Genomic DNA, 13,213 nt, shown 5'->3' on the forward strand with positions numbered 1-13,213 from the left:
ATCCTCTGTCATCTCCTTGTCCTCCTGCCCTCAGTCTTTCCCAGCATCAGGGTCTTTTCTAGTGAGTCGGCTCTTCACATCAGGTGGCCAAAGTATTGGAGCTTCAGCATCAGTCCTTGCAGTGAATATTCAGGGTTGATTCCCTTTAGGATTGACTGGACTGGTTTGATCTCCTTAATACTTCTATATATATTAACACCACTTTACAGAGGAAAAGCTGAAATTTAGAGAGGTTACAGAGAACAAACTGGTTAATAAGCTCAAGGGCTCTGGACAAGAATGCCAAGGTTGAACTCTTGGGACTGTCTTTGTAGCTCTGTGATCTTCGGCGAGCTACTTAGCTTTCTGTGTCTTCTTTTCTTCACATTTATTATCAAATGGTATGACTAATGATAGTACCTGCCTTATGGGATTGTTGAGAAGATTAAGTTAGGTGTGTGAAGCACTTACAGCACTGCCCAGCCTGTAGTGAGTGTCCATCAATGCTAGCTGAGCCACAGCACAAGATACTTAGAGCTAGTGAGTGACAGAAGCATACACTTAAAGTCTTATACTCAGTGCAAACAGCACAAAATGGTGATTCAAGTCAGTTTTATAATTCATGATGGGGCTCACAAATGCAGGTTTTACTAACATGGTAACATATCAATATCAGATTAGTTGGTATTGTATAGTTGAGGACTAAGCAAGTTTGAGACTTACTTAAGGCATACATATGCTTGTATGTATGATGTCTGTACATACATCAGCATGTGAATATAATGCATTTTTAAGCTTTGAATTTTTTTTTTTTTTTTTTGGTGGCACTGGGTCTTTGTTGCTGTGCACAGTCTTTCTCTAGTTGTGGTTTAAGAGCTTCTCCGTTGCAGGGGCTTCTCTTGTTTCAGGGTACAGGCTGGAAAGTGCATAGGCTTCAGTAGTCATGGAGCGTGGGCTTAATAGTTGCAACTTGCAGGCTCCAGAGCTCGGGCTCACTAGTTGTGGCCCACTGGCTCAGTTGCCCTGTGGCATGTGGGATCTTCCCAGACCAGGGATTGAACTGGTGTCCCTTGCATTACAAGGTGGATTCTTAACCACTGGACCACCAGGGAATCCCTAAACTTGAAAATAGTTATAGACTCACAGGGAGAAGGCAATGGCAACCCACTCCAGTACTCTTGCCTGGAAAATCCCATGGATGGAGGAGCCTGGTAGGCTGCAGGCCATGGGCTGGCCAAGAGTCAGACACGACTGAGCGACCTCACTTTCACTTTTCCCTTTCATGCATTGGAGAAGGAAATGGCAACCCACTCCAGTGTTCTTGCCTGGAGAATCCCAGGGACAGGGGAGTCTGGTGAGCTGCCATCTATGGGGTCGCACAGGGTTGGATGCGACTGAAGCGACTTAGCAACAGCAGCAGCTCAGGAAATTAAAGGAGTGTAGAAATTCTATATACTGTAGCTAGTTTCACTGGGGGCAGGGGGCTGGGGAACTGTGCCTTGCTATCTTATGTAGCCATTAGTATCAAAACTGGGACCTTGGACTTCCCTAGTGGTCAAGTGGTTAAGCATCCTCCTGCCAGTTTGATACTAGGGGCACCAGTTTGATCCCTGATCCAGGAAGATCCCACATGCTTCGGGACAGCTGAGCCCAGGTACCACAACTACTGAAGCCTCTATTCCCTAGAGTCTGTGTTCTGCAACAAGAGAAGCCGCTGCAATGAGAAGCCCGCACACTGCAACCAGAGAGAAGCCCCCACTCACTGCAGCTAGAGAAAGCCTGCACTCAGCAGTGAAGATGGTTATAAGATACTGTGGAAATTCCCTGGCAGTCCAGTGGTTAGGATTCTGTGCTTCCACTGCAGGGGGCACGAGTTCAGATCCCTGGTTGGGGAACTGAGATCCCACAAGACCCCCAGCATGGCAAAAAGAAAACAAAACCCCAAAATGATACAGAACTGTTTTTATCACCACATCTTTCTTGTGCTTCCTTTCTCCCTACCACTCTTTCCTGTTCCCAGGCAACCACTAATTTGTTTTCTGTCCCTATAATTTTGTCAAGAATGTTATATAAATAGATTCATACAGTGTATAATCTTTTGAGATTGACTTTTTTCGTTTAGCATAATACCTTGAGACCCATCCAAGTTGCTTCATGAACCAGTAGTGACTGTTTTTAATTGCTGAGAAGTATTCCGTTACAGAGATGTTCTGCAGTTTGTTTAATCGTTCACTGAAGGATACTGAGTTGTTTCCAGCTTTTTGCTATTGCAAGTAAAGCTGCTCTGAACATTCATGTACAGGTTTCTGTGCAGACGTAAATTTTCCTTTCATGTAAATAAATGCCCAGGAGTGTGATTGCTGGGTTGCAGGATAAGCATGTATTTGAATTTTTAAGAAACTACTCAGCTATTTTCCATAGAAGTTCTACCATTTTACATTCTACCAGCAGTGTATGAGAGACGTATGTTCTCAGCATTCTTACCACCGTTTGGTATTTTCACTATTTTTTATTCAGCTTTTCTCAGATGATGTGATATCTTACATGATTTCAATTTGCATTTCCCTTATGACTAATAATATTGAACATCTTCATGTGCCATTCATGTATCTTCTTTGATAAAATGTCCGTTCATGTCTATTGTTCATTTTCAGTTGAATTGCTTTTTACTTTTGAGCTTTGAGAGTTCTTTATAGATTCTAGATACAAATCCTTTGTTGGAAATATAGTTTGTAAATAGTTTATTCTAGTCTATAGCTTGCTTTTTCAGCCTTTTAACAAAGTCTAGGAGGCTAGAAGTCTTAAATTTTAACAAAGTCCAGTTTACCAAGTTTTTTTCCTTTTAGGGACTGCATTTTTGGTGTCGTTTCTAAGAATTCTTCAGTGGGTCTGCAAATTCTCTGAAGTTTTATAGCTTTATGTCTCACATGTAAATCTATGATCAATTTTGAGTTAATTTGTATCAAGTGAGTTTCATTTTTTTGCCTGTGAATATCCAATAGCTTAAGCACCATTTGTTGGGAAGGCTATCTATCCTTCCACCATTGAACTGCTTTTGCTTCTTCCTCAAAAATCAGTTATCTGTCCTTGTATAGATTTATATTTGGGTTCTCTATTCTGTCTTGTTGATCTTTGTGCCTATTTCACCACCAATACCACAGTGTCTTGATTTTTGGAGCACCAAAGAATTGATGCTTTTGAACTGTGCTGTTGGAGAAGATGCTTGAGAGCCCCTTGGACTGCAAGGAGATGCAACCAGTCCATTCTAAAGGAGATCAGTCCTGGGTGTTCTTTGGAAGGAATGATGCTAAAGCTGTAACTCCAATACTTTGGCCACCTCATGTGAAGAATTGACTCATTTGAAAAGACTGATGCTGGGAGGGATTGGGGGACAGGAGGAGATGGGGGACCACAGAGGATGAGACGGTTGGATGGCATCAGCAACTCAATGGACATGAGTTTGAGTAAACTCTGGGAGTTGCTGATGGACAAGGATACCTGGCTTGCTGCAATCCACGGGGTCTCAAAGAGTTGGACACGACTGAGCAACTAAACTGAACTGAATATTAAGTAATCCGGACTTCATAGAATTGGTTTGGATTAGTTCTCTGCTGTTTTCTGGAAGAGATTGTGTAGAATTGGTATCCCTTTAAAATTGTTAGATTTTACCAATGAAAGCATCAGGCCTGAACATCTTTGTTCAGGAGATTTTAAACTACAAATTCAATTTGTTGAATTGTTACAGGACTGTTCATATTATCAGTTTCATCTTGGGTGAGTTTTGGCAGTCTGAGGAATTGGTCTACTTCATCTAAATTGTCTGGTTTATATGCATAGAGTTGTTTGTAATATTACTTAGGTATTTTTAACATTTTTATTGGAAAGTGAAAGTTAGTTTTGGTTGTGCTGGGTTTTCATTGCTGTGTGCAGTCTTTCCCTAGTTGCAGAGTGTGGGGGCTACTCTTTGTTTTAGGCTTTTCATTGTGGTGGCTTCTCTTGTTGCAGAGCCTGGGCTGCAGAGTGTGTGGGCTTCAGTAGTTGTGGCACATGGGCATGTCACTCTGAAGCATGAGGGAATTTCCTGGACCAGGGATTGAACCCATGTCCCCTGCATTGGCAGGCAGATTCTTAACCACTGGGCCACTAGGGAAGTCCTTCCTTATTATATTTTTAATGTCAGTATGGTCTCTAGTGATACCCTCTTTTTCATTCTTGATATTGGTTAAGTTGTGTTTCTCTGTCATTTTAAATCATTTGTACTAGAACCTTATCAATTGTACTAAAGTTTTCAAAGAACCAGCTCTTGGGTTGTGTGATTTTTAAAAAAAATAAAATAAAATAAAATATAAAAAAAAAATTGATTTTCTGATTTCAGTGTCATTGACTTCTCTTCTTTGTTATTTCGTTTCCTTTGCTTGCTTTTGCTTTATTTTGCTCTTTATGGTTATTATGAATAACACTGCTCTGTTATGAACATTCATATGCACATTTTTGCTTCAGTTCAGGTCAGTCGCTCAGCCGTGTCCAACTCTCTGCGACCCCATGGACTGTAGCATGCCAGGCCTCCCTGTCCATCACCAACTGCCAGAGCTTGCTCAAACTTCTGTCCATTTAGTCGGTGATGCCATCCAACCATCTCATCCTCTGTCGTCCCCTTCTCGTCCCGTCTTCAATCTTTCCCAGCATCAAGGTCTTTCCCAGTGAATCAGTTCTTCCCATCAGGTGGCCACAGTTTTGGAGTTTCAGCTTCAGCATCAGTCCTTCCAGTGAATATTCAGGACTGATTTCCTTTATGATAGAGTGGTTTGATCTCCTTGCCGTCCAAGGGACTCTCACGAGTCTTCTTCAACACCACAGTTCAAAAGCCTCAATTCTTTGGCACTCAGCTTTCTTTATAGTTCAATTCTCACATCCATACATGACTACTGGAAAAACTACAGCTTTGATGAGACGGACCTTTGTTGGTAAGTAATGTCTCTGCTTTTTAATATGCCGTCTAAGATGATCATAACTTTTCTTCCAAGGAGCAAGTGTCTTTTAATATCATGGATGCAGTCAGCATCTGCAGTGATTTTGGAGGCCCCCAAAATAGTCTGTCACTGTTTCCATTGTTTTCCTGTCTATTTGCCATGAAGTGATGGGACTGGATGCCGTGATCTTAGTTTTCTGAATGTTGAGTTGTAAGCCAACTTTTTCACTCTCCTCTTTCACTTTTCATCCAGAGGCTCTTTGGTCCTTCTTTGCTTTCTGCCGTAAGGGTCGTGTCATCTGCACGTCTGAGGTTATTGATATTTCTCCCAGCAATCTTGATTCCGGCTTGTGTTTTGTCCAGTCTGGCATTTCACATGATGTACTCTGCATAGAAGTTAAATAAGCAGGATTATTTTTGCTTAGACATGATTTAAAATTATTTGGGGTATATTCCTAGGAGTGGAATTCTGGATCGCGTGGCAGTTTTATGTTTAACTGCTTGAATAGTCACCAGACTGTTCTCCATAGTGGTTGCCTCATTTTACATTCCTATCAGCAAATTTTTTTTGTACCTAGTCCAGCAATCTTACTCTCTTATGTAGTCGATAGTTCATTTATATATAATGCAATTGGTGATGTACTTGGGTTAATATCTGCCATCTTATTATTCGATTTCAGTTTTTCCAAACTGTTTTTCTTTTTCTCTCTCCTGTCTTGACTTATTTTGTATTATTGTATTTCTCTCTCTGATTACCTAGTTAGTTGTGCATTCTTTTATTGCTTACCCCAGAAATTATGATATGTACTCTTGACTTACAGTATTCTAATACAAATAATAACTTGGATCACTCTCCCATTAGTGTTCCTCTGACTCCTGTCTTTATCATTTTATTATTACACATAATTATTTTGTATTTTATATGTTTCTTCAGGCATTATTTTTTGTTTTTACAGAGAATATTCATTTCTGTTTTCCCACATCTTCCTATTTATTTAGGGGCTTCTAAGAGGCTCAAAGCATTTTATGAAAGAGTTACACATTTCAAAGTTTGTTGATATTTCTAGAAAGCCATTCACATGTAACATATTTATTAAGAACATGGGGTTTACAGTCCTATCTGTAACACTTTGAGTCTCAGTTTCCTCATGGAAATATAGGGAATAATATGTTAAATACAGTAATATCTACCTCATAGGTGGCTGTGAAGATTAAATGAGAAAATAAAGTTAAGCCTCTTACTAGAATGCCATACACAAAGAAAAATTTCATTATTCTGTTGTGGCAAGTACATAATTCCTGAGGTTTAAAAAAGAATTGTTCTTATATTCTGTATTAGAATCATCATTTTGTCTTTTAAACACTGATTTTCAAAAGAACATGTTTCCTTTCCTAAAGTTTCCCCCTTCATTTTTTTCTCTTTCATCCATCTAATCCAATGATCTATGTCCCAAGGAATTTTGATACTAGAACCTGTGTTTCAATAATAGAAATGTGTTACCGTAATAGAAGCAGCTTAGCCAAGACTGTCGAGTTCACCTTAGAGCCATTTGTAGAATTAAAAAACAATTATTTGTGTAGAAAACAAACAACCCATTATTTCTGTTTTCAGCCACAGAAGGCAGCCCATCTGTTGTTTATCTAATCTTGATTCAGAAACATACAAAAGTAGAACAATAACATCATATCTAACTTATAATTTTAGTTTCATTTTCTGATAACAGTGTTTCCCCTTCACCAGACAATAACAGAAGGACCTGACAGAGGAGCACAGAACTAGAGAAACACTGTTGATGTGTTTAAAAGACAAACTAGAGAAGCATTGTTTATGAAAGGACCATAAGGAAATGGGTATGTTTTGCTCTTCCAACATTAATGACAGCAAGTAATTCTCTATGAATATATAGTATATACTACTAATCTTTTTTTTTTCTGCTACTAATCTTTCAAGTTGGTAAGTATCCTGCCTGTGACTTCCTAGCACCAAACTGATTTTTCCTCAACATTGTTCAGTGCCTGTCATAGAGGGAAAGAGGGAGAGTTACTGAAAAAATATTCAAAGTCTCTTATAGGAAAATATTTTGAAATATTATATTTTAGAAGTATAGACTATTAAATTTATTTTAAAAGTATTCATCCTATTATGTACAGGCTGTAAAATGCTATCAAGGGGCACTTTTGGATAAATACTTTAAAATATGTGAGTCATTTTGGCCTGTGTGAAACAGACTAAATAGCCTAAGCCATGAATTCCGTTTTAGTCTTAACTCAGATCAACTGGTGGTGGTGGTGGTGGTGGTGGTCATTCGTTAAGTCGTGTCCGACTCTTTGTGACCCATGAACTGCTGCACGCCAGGCTTCCCTGTCCTTCACTGTCAAAGAGCCCTGTCTTTTTCACTATCCAAGAGCCCTGTCTTTTTGGGCTACTGTTGTAAATCCCGTAGACTAGCTGATAAACAACAGAAAGTTGTTTCTTGTAGTCCTGGAGGCTGGGGAGTCCCAAGATCATCAGCAGGTGCCACGTCTGGTGAGTCATGTTTCCTGGTTCCTAGACTGCCTGCTGCTTCTCCCTGTCCTCGCAGCACGGGAGCCCATTCCTTCCTGGCCTGACCCCTCCCAGAGTGCCTGCCTCCTAGGATCATCACCACGTGCGGGGTGAAGTTTGAGGGCCCATAAACTGTCAGCCCATTGCAGTCCCTAAGTATACTCTGCATTGTTTCAGTCTTTTGAAATAATTCGAGCTTTCCTAATAGCCCACTACATGTTCTTTTTGTTATATGTTCGTTGGGCTCTTGAAAATAATATGTATCAGTGGGAATGCAGTGTTCCGTGTGTATCAGTTACATCAGGTTTGTCACTCATGTAATTCAGCTTCCAGTAGCCACGTTGAGTAAAAGCAGAAGTAGGTGAAATTACCTGTAATATATTTTATTTTAACACACCCCAAATATTATCATTTCAGTGTGTAATCAACATGATAAAACCTAATGCAATAGTTCACGTTCTTTTTTTCATGCTAAGTCTTTAAAATCCAGCATGTGTTTCAGGCTTGCAGCGCATCTCATTGTAGAGCCAGCCACATTTCAGGTACTTCATGGTTGCAGGTGACTACGTACCAGGGAGCCCAGTTCCACGAGAGATGTGTCTTTAACGTCTCCCACTGGGATTATGAACTCGGCTGTTACTCCTTTTCTATTTCTGTCAGTTTTTATGTATTGATATTTTGAGGTTATGTTATTAGGTACATTCAAGTTTAGAATCCTCATCTTCTTGCTAGACTGAACTTGTATCAGTATGAGATGTTCTTTTTTATTGCTAGTAATGCTTCTTTCTTTAGACACTATTTGACAGTGATGTTGCCACACCAGTTTTCTGTCCGTGTTAGCTTGGGTATCTTTTACTTTCACCTGTCTAAAAGACCTTCCATCTTAACATGTACCTCTGAATAGTGTATAGTTTTCACTGGAATCAGTTTGAGTATTGGCTCTGTTTATAATGTTGATATTTCAGTGTGTAGACACCATGTTGCTGTGTGATTTCTGTTTGTCCCACCTAGTCTGTGTTTTTTGCTCTTGCCTTCTTTTAGAAGTATGAAGTGTTTCTCTAGTTCTGTGCTCCTCTGTCAGGTTGTTGGGTGTACATTTGCAGACACAGTGTGTGTTTTACATTCAAGTCTAACTTAGTACTCTTACTGCCTCCCTGACACGACTGTTTCCTCCTTGTCACTGTCACACTTTAAACGGTTAGATATATTTTTGGCATTAACATCATTGTTTTGTAGAGTTAGTATTTACCCTCACAGTTACCTCATTGTTGGTCTTTACTTGTTTTTTATATTTCCATCAGAGACTACTTTTCTTTTTCCCAAAGCACTGCCTTAATATTTTTTTTTAGTTCATGTGTGTGGGTGATGAGTTGTCTCATTTCCATTTGCCCTCAAAGTCTCTATTTTGCTTTCACTTTCGAAGAGAGTTTTGTTGGATGTAGAATTCCAGGTTGGTGGTTATTTGTTTCTCAGCATTTTACAGATGCCAGTCCATTATCTTCTGACTTCCTTGTTCTTGGAAAGTCAGCTCTCAGTGTTGTTGTGCCGTTAAAAGCCACACCCTTTTTCCTCTGAGTGCTTGAACATTTGCTTCTTGCCTTAGGCACCTGCAGAGCTGCTGAAACCAATGTGTGGTTTTCATTTTTGACTCAATGGTCTGATTCTTGAACCAACTCTTACCACTGTCCCTGTCAGTCAGTTCAGTCGCTCCGTGTCTGACCCGTTGCAACCCCATGGGCTGCAGCACGCCAGGCTTCCCTGTCCATCACCAACTCCTGGAGCTTGCTCAAGCTCATGTCCATCGAGTCGGTGATGCCATCCAACCAGCTCATCCTCTGTCGTCCCCTTCTCCTCCTGCCTTCAGTCTTCCCCATCATCAGGTTCTTTTCCAATGAGTCAGCTCTTTGCATCAGGTGGCCAAAGTATTGGAGCTTCAGCATCAGTCTTTCCAATGAATATTCAGGACTGATTTGCATTAGGATTGACTGACTGATTGGATCTCCTAGTAGTCCATGGGGCTCTCAAGAGTCTTCTCCAACTCCCCAGTTCAGAAGCATTGATTCTTTGGCATTCAGCCTTCTTCATGGGCCAACTCTCACATCCATGCATGACTACTGGAAAAACCATAGCTTTGACTAAATGAACCTTTGTTGGCAGAGTAATGTCTCTGCTTTTTAATATGCTGTTTAGATTTGTCATAGGTTTCCTTCCGAGGAGCAAGCATCTTTTAATTTCACCATCTGCAGGAATTTCGGAGCCCAAGAAAATAAAGTGTGTCACTGTTTCCACTGTTTTCCCATTTATTTGCCATGAAGTGATGGGGCTGGATGCTATGATCTTCATTTTTTGAATGTTGAGTTTTATGCCAGCTTTTTCACTCTCCCCTTTCACTTTCACTAAGAGGCTCTTTAGTTTCAACCCCTGGAGGCATTTCTTATTCCCCTTTCTGTCTTTTCTCCACCATGAGGGTCCCCATTTATAGTTTTTAACAACATAGTTTAACAACAGATTCCTTCAATACATTCTATCCCTTTTCCCTCTTATATATATATTGTAACCGATCCGTTCTTCAGTTCACTGATCGTCTCGTCAGCTACGTCCAATCTGATGTTAAGGCCAGAGACTGAGTTCTTAAATTCAGTCACTGTTATTGTAAAGTTCTAGATTGGTTTTGATTCTCAGAAATTTTTCCTTTTGTCAAGTATATTTTTGAACAGGTGACATTTGCATCTGATACCTCTAGCATACCTCTGATACGCTGATATATATCTCATACCTCTGGATCTGGTTCAGTTCTTTTTCTCTTGGTCCTGTTTGTTGTTACACCCTCTTTTGCTTCTTTGGTTGCATGTTGGACATGAAGTTTGGAAAACCCTAGAGGTTCTGAGTGATGCTGCCTTCTCCAGAGTTTCCTCTGACGCAGACCTCCAGTGGGGACAGAGCTGTCTGTTCACTCAGGGCCTGAGGGACTTGAGGCTTGGGGGTCCTTTTAAGCTCAGTCTCAGCAGCCTTCACCCACCTTCCCCCCCGACCCCAGGGAGGAGCTTTCCAGCGTCTCCAGTGTCTGGAAGCCTGGGGTGCCTCCCAGGGCCCCGCGTTCTCGGCAGGTCCTGAAGCCCACCGTCTCTCCTGAGCACCACAAGGTGACTGATAGTCAGCACTCAGCCGGTTTGGGCAGAGTGTTGGGTACGTTTTCTGACATCCGGACTGACTCGTCAGGCCTGCACTTGACTTTTTGTCTCCACAGCCCAAGGAACCCTCCAGAGCTGTGTTAGCCAGCCCCCTCTGCTTGACTTTTTCCCTTCCTTTTCTTCACAGAGTCAGCTTTGCTCAGATGCCCCGAGGGAACGAGCGGCCCTCTCAGTCTCCAGCTCCCTCACCAAGCTTCGCTTTTGTTTGAAATCTTGGATTGTGGCTGCCTAAGGACCTCTTTTAAACCTTATTTAGCTTTTCTAGCTCTTGGTAGGCTGACCTACAAGATGCTTGCGTCTGTCACTGGAAGTGGAGACACCCTGGGGGAGGGGGGTCTTCTGTCATCTGAAGCCACATGTAACAGTCACAGTAATTGTCTTGATCAAGTTTATTTGATACCAGGGAAAACAAGAACCAGGGGTCCTTGCTTGGTACCCATGGTTGTGTTTCTGGTCAGAGTCCCCAGCTTGCCTGGGCTGTTTCAGTGCCACGTGAACTTGGGAAGGAGGTGGAGCAGGCGGCCCACGCGGCCTGGAGACAGAGGAGCCGGTCTCCCCTCTGCCCTTGCCCCTGGCGGCCCAGGGCAGGCCTTGCAATGCCGGGCTGCTGGTGGTGGAGGCCAAGGCTGAGGAGGGAGGGGTTACGTGACCTGTATTCTGTGACATGGTCACATGTGGGTTTTCTTTTTCAGTTTGAAAAAATGACTGCTTTTAGTCTTCCCTCCAGTTTCACTTTAAGGTGGAAAATGAAGATTTTATTCGTAAAGTTGAGCACAGTGACCTTACAGTCTTTTTGAAAGCAACAGTTGATGTTTTAAGAACACATCTCAGAGAACTCCAGTAGATAAAGCTAAAAAAAGAGAACGTGTTCAGGGTGAACTGCGGGCAGGACCCCAAACTGTACCCTGTCTCTCCCAGAGTGTGTAATTGCTGAGATGGGTGGATATAGGACCCCAAGCACCCTGTGGACCGAGGTCCTCAAATGACAGCAGAGGTCCGGGCTGAGCCAGGAGCAAGTGGCCTGTGCCCTGGCGAGTGGAGAACCGCGAGGGTGGGAGTGGAGCCAGGAGAGGGGTGGGAGACTCAGGCGGGGTCTGGGAGGCGCTGGCTGTCGCGGCTCGAGGCAGGGACACCCCTGAACCTCCACCATGCAGTCCCCACGGGGCAGAGTCTTCTGGCAGCCGAGGGTCGAAGTAAAGAGGGCGAGTTCACAGCAGGTTGAATGAACCCCTGTACCCACTGTGGGTTCATTTTAAGTGCCTGGAGTGAGGTTGGTCAAGCCCTTGCTGAGCTCGAGTGAGGGAGTCTGACAGGGAGGACCGAGCTCAGGGTGAGAGTGAGGGGCAGCTAGCATGGTGAGTCCTCCTCAGCTGAATGGGTTCTGGGGACGCCCTTGAGTTCAGGGCTGCCCTTTCAGTAGCCTCACTGGAGGCTTGTTTGGGGGGTAGAGGGGGCAGAAGCCCACTTAGAAGACGTGCTCATTCCCAGGGGTGGTGGTTTCTGAAGGAGTTTATACTGGTTGGTTCGACTGTGACCCAGTACCTTGCAGGGTCGTGTTTGACAGGGGGCCTGAGCTGTGGGCACAGCCTGCCTTCTCCTGCACTCCACACTCAATTGTTGTCTTTTTGGCAGCCCCTCCCCCCTCTCTGCACCCTTGACAGTGGACCTGAGCCCAGCCCCCCTGTTGCCACGGAGCCTCTTGTGACCGAGTGGGTTCCAGTTCTGGGCTCCTGGGAGATGTGCTGGAGGTGGAGCCTTCATGCCATTTGGTGGTCATAGTGTGAGAGCAGTGGTCATAGTGTGAGAACGGTGTGTGTGAGAGTGGTGTGTGAGAGCAGTGTGTGTGAGAGTGGTGGTCGTAGTGTGAGATTGGTGGTGATAGCTCGGTAGCCGAGGTATCCTACCGTGAAACAGCGGTTGCCCCCGAGTCGGGGGCTGCCCCTATCCGCGAGGATGGGTCGCAGAAGGGCCCGCCTTTGGGCGTTATTCCAGCGCTGCAACCCCAAGGCAAAGGCGAAGACTAGGAAGGACTTGGCCTCGGCCCACGTCCTGGAAGCAGAGCGGCCTGAGGTGAGAGCAGCCGGGGGCTGGGCCCGTCAGATTGGCCCTCACCCGGCGAAGCATTGGGGTTGTGTTTCATTTTGTTAGCATGGTTGTGGGCCCTGCCGGCCAGGGCATTCTGGCCTTAGTGGGCAGGATCGACCCCAGCAGGTTTACCTTGTAAGAGGTTGTGCAGTTGCTGCATGGAGGATGGGCGGGGGCCCCACAAGAAGGCAAACACTGGCTGGAGAAGTCACTGGGGCACATGGACTGAGCTATAGAGTCAGTCCTTGAAGCAGAAAGGGTAAGGCCCTTAATGTCTCCCTTCTTGCAAAGAAAGGATATACGGGCTGGAGGAATCTCTGGGGCATGAGGATCGAGCTAGAGAGTCAGTCCTTGAAGCAGAACAGCTAAGCCCGTTAATGTCTCCCATGTTACAAAGCACAGACCAGTGTGTCCAGTATTTTAATGACAGGTACCTACTGCTTA

General features: G+C 43.6%; 1 protein-coding gene and 1 long non-coding RNA gene across 2 annotated transcripts in view; one reads left to right on the plus strand and one right to left on the minus strand.

Moving 5' to 3' along the window:
- Positions 1 to 11,055: 11,055 nt before the first annotated feature.
- On the minus strand, positions 11,056 to 12,316 carry LOC133243912 (uncharacterized). Its single transcript, XR_009735222.1, has 2 exons — positions 12,227 to 12,316; positions 11,056 to 11,534 (listed from the first exon to the last, which is right to left on the minus strand). It is a non-coding gene; the product is annotated as an uncharacterized LOC133243912 (long non-coding RNA).
- Positions 12,317 to 12,437: 121 nt separating this feature from the next.
- Positions 12,438 to 13,213, plus strand: part of LOC133243911 (liprin-alpha-1-like) — a 28,452-nt gene continuing 27,676 nt past the window's right edge. Inside the window, 1 exon segment of the mRNA XM_061410628.1 lies at positions 12,438 to 12,754. Within this exon segment, the coding sequence (XP_061266612.1) occupies positions 12,638 to 12,754 (117 nt within the window). The 5' untranslated portion in view covers positions 12,438 to 12,637.

This window comes from Bos javanicus, unplaced genomic scaffold (genome assembly GCF_032452875.1).
Source record: "Bos javanicus breed banteng unplaced genomic scaffold, ARS-OSU_banteng_1.0 tig00002723_1, whole genome shotgun sequence".
NCBI lineage: Eukaryota > Metazoa > Chordata > Mammalia > Artiodactyla > Bovidae > Bos > Bos javanicus.